At 46.1% G+C, this 5,775-nt stretch overlaps 1 protein-coding gene across 2 annotated transcripts; it reads left to right on the top strand.

Annotated features, from left to right (window-relative positions):
• The first annotated feature begins 1,671 nt into the window (after positions 1–1,671).
• Positions 1,672–5,541, top strand: LOC100122225 (DNA N6-methyl adenine demethylase). Of its 2 annotated transcripts, XM_016983469.2 has the most exons (4): positions 1,672–3,927; positions 4,148–4,547; positions 4,620–4,839; positions 4,937–5,541. In XM_016983469.2, the coding sequence occupies exons 1-4, from the start codon at positions 3,846–3,848 to the stop codon at positions 5,063–5,065; spliced, it is 831 nt and encodes a 276-aa protein (XP_016838958.1). In that variant the 5' UTR covers positions 1,672–3,845; the 3' UTR covers positions 5,066–5,541. The 2 variants fall into 2 exon arrangements, with proteins under 2 accessions (XP_016838958.1, XP_016838957.1); XM_016983468.3 differs by having other exon boundaries at positions 1,674–3,927; positions 4,148–4,839.
• Positions 5,542–5,775: the final 234 nt, after the last annotated feature.

Genomic DNA, 5,775 nt, shown 5'->3' with positions numbered 1-5,775 from the left:
GTAAGCTACTGCTATACTAGTTTATAGATTTTACGGGGGCAGAAAAAAAACCGGGTATGTTTATTATCCTAGCAGTAAAATGTAACCCCGACGACGAGGCGAAATATAGAAGCGGACAGGAAAATCCATAAAACGCCTCTTCTCGCTAAACCCGTTACTGTATGTATCTCGCATCCGAAAGAGAGAAAATGCCAAAGTTGACGCGTATGGTGCTATGATGTAGATTTACGATTCGAATGTCGTGACATCAGTAGCAGAGGTACATAGTGCCTCGTAAAACACTTATTGCTCGGCGCACGTGTGCTCGTATGCATTTAAAAATTATCGTACAAATTTTGTATTCAATCGTAAATATTCGAAAATTCCGAGCTCCAGAAAAATATTTACGACACATATCCCGAACTCGCGGCCCAACAAACTGCCTATCCGCATATCTCAAAACGAAAAGCCCGAACGTTTAGCATATGTATAGACCCACTTGCACGGGCTGTTTCGGAAGGAAAAGCGTATAGGGGAGCAAGATAAATCAAGAGCGGCGGGGCGAAAGAAGCACGAGTAAACGAGGGGCCGGCACACGCCAGTGCAGCGATAGCATGACACACAAGCACCTGCCTATAAACTGCTTCCTTCCGCTCTCCTCTCTTGGCTCGAGGATGTTCGCCCTTGATTAATCGCATAATTTCGAGACGATCTCTCGGAGCTTTGAGGGCTTTTTTGTATTGTTTGGCCTTTTGGCGGCTTCTGTTTCCGTAAACGATTAGCCGGATTAATACCGAGCGACTGCTTGGAACTTTTTTTCTCAAGCTTCGAGTTAATTTAGTACTGCTGCGATGTTGCCGATGGTGTATTATTAAACCTTGAGTGATTGGAGGAGATTGAGGTGGAAATTAGGTGTAGTTAATTTTTGAATGCTACTTTAGTCAGTTTTGTCGCGTGAGTAGCAAATATATAGCGGTATACTGTACGAATTTTCCAGCAGAGTTTTGACGCTTCTATACAGTAGATAGAAGTTCCATTAATACTCGGTAACGCAATAAACTATATTTAGGTGCGGCGGCAAGGCGTACGCCGCGCTCTCGCTGTACGATTTGATATCTCGTAAAAGCCACATGGCCCTGGGTATGATGTATATGTATATAGGTATGTACGTTCGCCTTCTCTCCTCTATATATATACAGGATCAATCCAAAAACGAGCAAATTCTTTGTATTTACGCGGTTTGTCTGAATTTTTCACCTAATATGAAGTGCTAATCATGGAGACATGTCACATGAGCATTTGTAAGATTGTTTAAATTTCAATTGTAATATTAAACTCTTTTCCCTCCTATACTCGTCGGTACGTGCGCTCGCGCGTAACAGTCGTTAAAACTGCGCCGTTTCCGTGTGCGCGATGCGCGGCTGCCAAAGTAGGGCATTTTTCTTGCGCCGAGCGTAAACAAAGAAGGGTCGAGAAGTAAATTTCTGAGTGAATGAGCTCGCGAGAGGCTCTGCGCTGTGTCGTTGAACAGCTACCGCGGCCGAATTTATTTATTTAAATGCATCGCCGCGCGCACCAGAGTTGTATACACCGACTCGCGACGTAAGTTGCTTTTTTTTCGTATTTATACATAAACCCAGGAGCAAACCGTATGGATTGTAACGTAAAAAAGGCTTGTAAACAAATTAATTACTATTCGTGGCAACAATTATATTCCGGAGTATATCGTAGGCCGCGATAAGGTGAAATTCGTCGATAAAAGAGCGGCCAATAAACCTTCCGCGTATAATATTCCGTGGAAAGAAACCAGACGCAGTAGCTATATTATATATAGCTATATAATACGCTCATCTCCGTTATACAAAACTTTGTTTCCCCTCGATCCAGCGGAGAGACAGACTAATTTGTCTGCAGCGCCGGTGTGTGCGTGGGAGCATCATGCAGAGAAAAGTCAAAGGACGAAAGCGTCGCCGGCACAAGTAGCTCCGCGGTTTAGCTCTTGGATGTCTCCTCGAAGAAGGAAAAGCCGGCGCTTATCGTATACTGGCTGTATAGTAGGGCCGCCTGCTGAAAAACGAAGAGGCGCACTTATGGCTACTAATATATGCGCCGTCGGCTTTGATCTGTCGCGGTTGCGGAGGAGCGCATCCAGGGGCTATTGTCGGTTTTCGGTAAAACCGGTGGCGCTCGCGGGCGGGACTGTACATGATACGCTTTCGAGTGTATGTATATAAATAAGTGTTGGGGAATGTCAGTGGTATCTTTTTGATATAGATGCTGCGCATGGTTTATGATTGCGGCAGATGTGCGTAGGTATACTGATACGAAATAATTATAAATTTTATAGATAGATTTCTTTCTTGTACGGTCTTTGTCCCGATACTTAGTTACGTAATTTATTTCCAAGGTAATGTTAATTGAACGGTAAAATTTACGAATCTCTCTGGTGCCAAATTTTCCTTATTTTATCCCAAACTATATACGTTAAAAATGAAAACGCAGTCAATATAAATGTTAATTTGATAATCCGATATTCTCATCAGCGGATCCCGTCCAACCGCGATAGTCAAAAACAGATTCCCGAACCACATGCGAAATATGATTGAAACAAAAAGTCGGCGGGAATTCAAAAAGAGTCGCCGCCGCTCATCTACAGCCTACATGGATAATGCGCTTGCCGGCGTTGATCTTTCGACTGTCTCTCGCTCTACTCTCTCGCGATATTTATCAAGCAATAATCGCGATAGCCCCCAGCGTGTCTGTCTTATACACATCTAAGTGGAGCAAAAGTAGACACAAGGGAGAAAGCAGAAGCGCCAGACGCGCGCTGCACCGTCGAGGGGTGAAAGCAACCGCGCGACGCAATCCAGAGCCGCTGCCGCTCTCCCGTTTATCTCGAGGTAATCGCGCTAATAATGCCTGTTATGAGCCTCGTCACCGAGAAATTTTGGTCGAGGCTGTTTTGGTATAGACCTGCGCGCGGTGAACATCAAAAAGGAGACGCCCGTCGTTTTTTTTTCTGATGTGGATGCGGTGGGAAGTGTCGTGGGTTTTCCTGATATACTCTTGGAATCATCGGTGTATGATGATGATGGACCGAGCTGAGCTGGGAAACTTTGGAATGTATAAAAATAAACGTATATATTATAGTTTCAATGAATTTGAGTTTCTTCGCGAGAAAATGTTTGCTAATTATTAAAAATTAAAATTTTCAACTTGACAAGAAAAAACCCACTCCGCTATCCCGCCTCGTTAAAAACAAACTCTTAAATAACGGCGCTCCCTCAGCCGGATCGCACGGACTCTCCTAAATCATCCACGGACCAGCGATCCTACGATCATCTCTCTACCCCCCCCCCCAGCATCAGCCAATCGTTCGTTATCAAAGAACACACCATCCGCGGTTAGCGCTTCCCACCCCGCAATTTACTAATTGAATCGTCGCGGTTATGACATTACGCCACACGAGCTATAAGTCGAGGCGCATATACCTATAGAGCCATACACCAGCACACAAGCTCCGCCCATCGCCGGTGGGCTGGGCCTATTTCATCTCGGGGCGGCCACCCACGCGCCTCGAGGCCCAAGTACGGATCCTCCGCTCGTCGCTCTCGAGGCACACTCGCACCGCGACTCCGACCGCGCGCACGCGTTGATCCTTGCGCTATTAGTCGACTTTTACTTTATCTCGCGCTTCGTATCTTTGTGCTTGTTCTTCAGAGCTTCGATCGAGGGAGATCGATTTTTGGTTTCGTCCTCGAGAGTGACTCTCAGTGTGTTTTGTGAATCGTGTGCGACTTGTGTGTTTGGAGAACGTTTTTGGGATTTTTATACTGTTCGGAGCTTTATTGGAGTTCGCCGACAAGATGATTGGAGGATACGAGGCTCAGGCTGATTACTACCCCCAATGGCACCAGCCGTACAACTACGTTACACAGCTACCTTATGGTGAGTCCAAATTTAAAATCATTTTTAAAATTTCTCCTTTCTTTAAATCAGGCCCATCGCTAAAAAATTACGCATCGCTCACTCATCGGCACATCTCAACGCTTTCGTCGACGAAACGTGACCTCTCCGCTATGTGTATACGAATCGCGCGCGCCTCGGCAATTAGTCACGCTCATATATAACGAGCTCTAAACAAATCTCTCTCTGCCCTTTGTTCCAGGAATCCCAGACATGGACAGCCAGTCGACGTACTGGGGCGCCGACTCGGGCATATCCGGCGGCAGTTCCGGTGCCGGTAGTCCGGCAGCCTCGACGCCGCCCTTGATCGAAGAAATCGGTATCCCCGAGCCCGGCGCTTACACCTACCCCCAGGCGAGTCACTACACCAGCAACAGCCACCACCACCTTCAGCAGCACTACAACGGCGAGCTGGTGTACCAACAGCAGCATCAACAACAGCAGCAGCAGCAACAGCCCAGTCAGCAGTTACCGATGACGACGAGTCAGGACTGTTCGACTCTCCAGCAACAGCAGCAACAGCAGCAACACCACCAACAGCAGCAACAGCAGCAGCCACAGGAACAGCAGAACCCGACGTCGATGCTGCAGCAGCACGTAAGGTGCGTAGGCGACGGGCTTGGTCTGGTCGTAAGGCCGAAGCGTCGGAACACGGCTAATAAGAAAGAGCGCAGGCGGACGCAGAGCATCAACAACGCGTTCGCCGATCTGAGGGACTGCATACCGAACGTACCTGCCGATACCAAGCTGTCCAAGATCAAGACCCTCAGGCTCGCCGCCAGTTACATCGGCTATCTCATGGCTGTTCTCGACAGCGACGAGGGCGAGGAGCCGCAGACTTTCCGGGCGGAGATTCTATCCAGCGGCAGGAGGAACAAGTCGCAGGCTAGTCTGGTGAGTTTGTGTACTCTTTTAGCGATGTACTCTCGATTGCGGTGAAAATGTTTTCGATCAGCCGAGTCGATAACGCAAACCGATTTTTGCATTACAGAGCGACGTGGCGATGCACGTGATGGGAATGCAGGAAGAAACGTCGAAGGGCAAAGGCCGAACCGGTTGGCCCCAGCACATGTGGGCCCTCGAATTGAAGCAGGAACCGCCGGCGAGTACTCTGCAATGAGCGATCCGAGTTTAACTCGTTCGAATTGTATGCAACCGCGTCTAAGAACTAATGACGACGCATGTAATGTAGAGTTAAAGCATATAGGCAATGCGATGTGTACGTACCTTGTAAATATAGTCGCATTTCCGATCTCAGTGCTCAAAATGTTTTGTTAAGCTGTAAATATAGACTACTGTGCCAAATGTTTTATATATAGTATTTATAAGTATATTGCTCTATCGTATAAAACATAGATTTATATCATTATTACTATTATGTATCATGCGAAGGCCAAAGAAAAACGAGTATAAAAAAAACGTACTTAAATTCTTTACAAAAACATCATATTATTATTCTATTACATATTTTTGTCCCTTCTCTTCGATCGCTTTTCCAAAAACGCGTAGAGAGCGTCGCGAGTATTGTCTGTAAAATTTTGTATAAAGTGTAATTAATACGTCTTACTTGATATTAAAAAGAAACAGTTCAAACGACTTGTGAAGGATTTTTTCATTTGCGTGCAGTCTCGGAGCAGACAAAAAATCCATTCCCGATATTCTTTCCTTTTACATCTCAAGTGTTGCTCGTCATAAGCAAAACACCACTTGAGCTTTCCCTAAAGTTCTCATCGCCAGTAGCTTAGAGACGTGTAAGTGCCCTCATTCGAAAAAAATATCTCTGCGGTTTTGGTCGTCTCGATGTGGAAAAAGGGATATTCTTTTTTAATA

The sequence above is a fragment of the Nasonia vitripennis genome, chromosome 3, assembly GCF_009193385.2.
Source record: "Nasonia vitripennis strain AsymCx chromosome 3, Nvit_psr_1.1, whole genome shotgun sequence".
In the NCBI taxonomy this organism is placed as follows: Eukaryota; Metazoa; Arthropoda; class Insecta; order Hymenoptera; family Pteromalidae; genus Nasonia; species Nasonia vitripennis.
The sequence above is the reverse complement of the archived record's forward strand: the minus strand, read 5'-3'. Positions and strand labels throughout refer to the sequence as shown.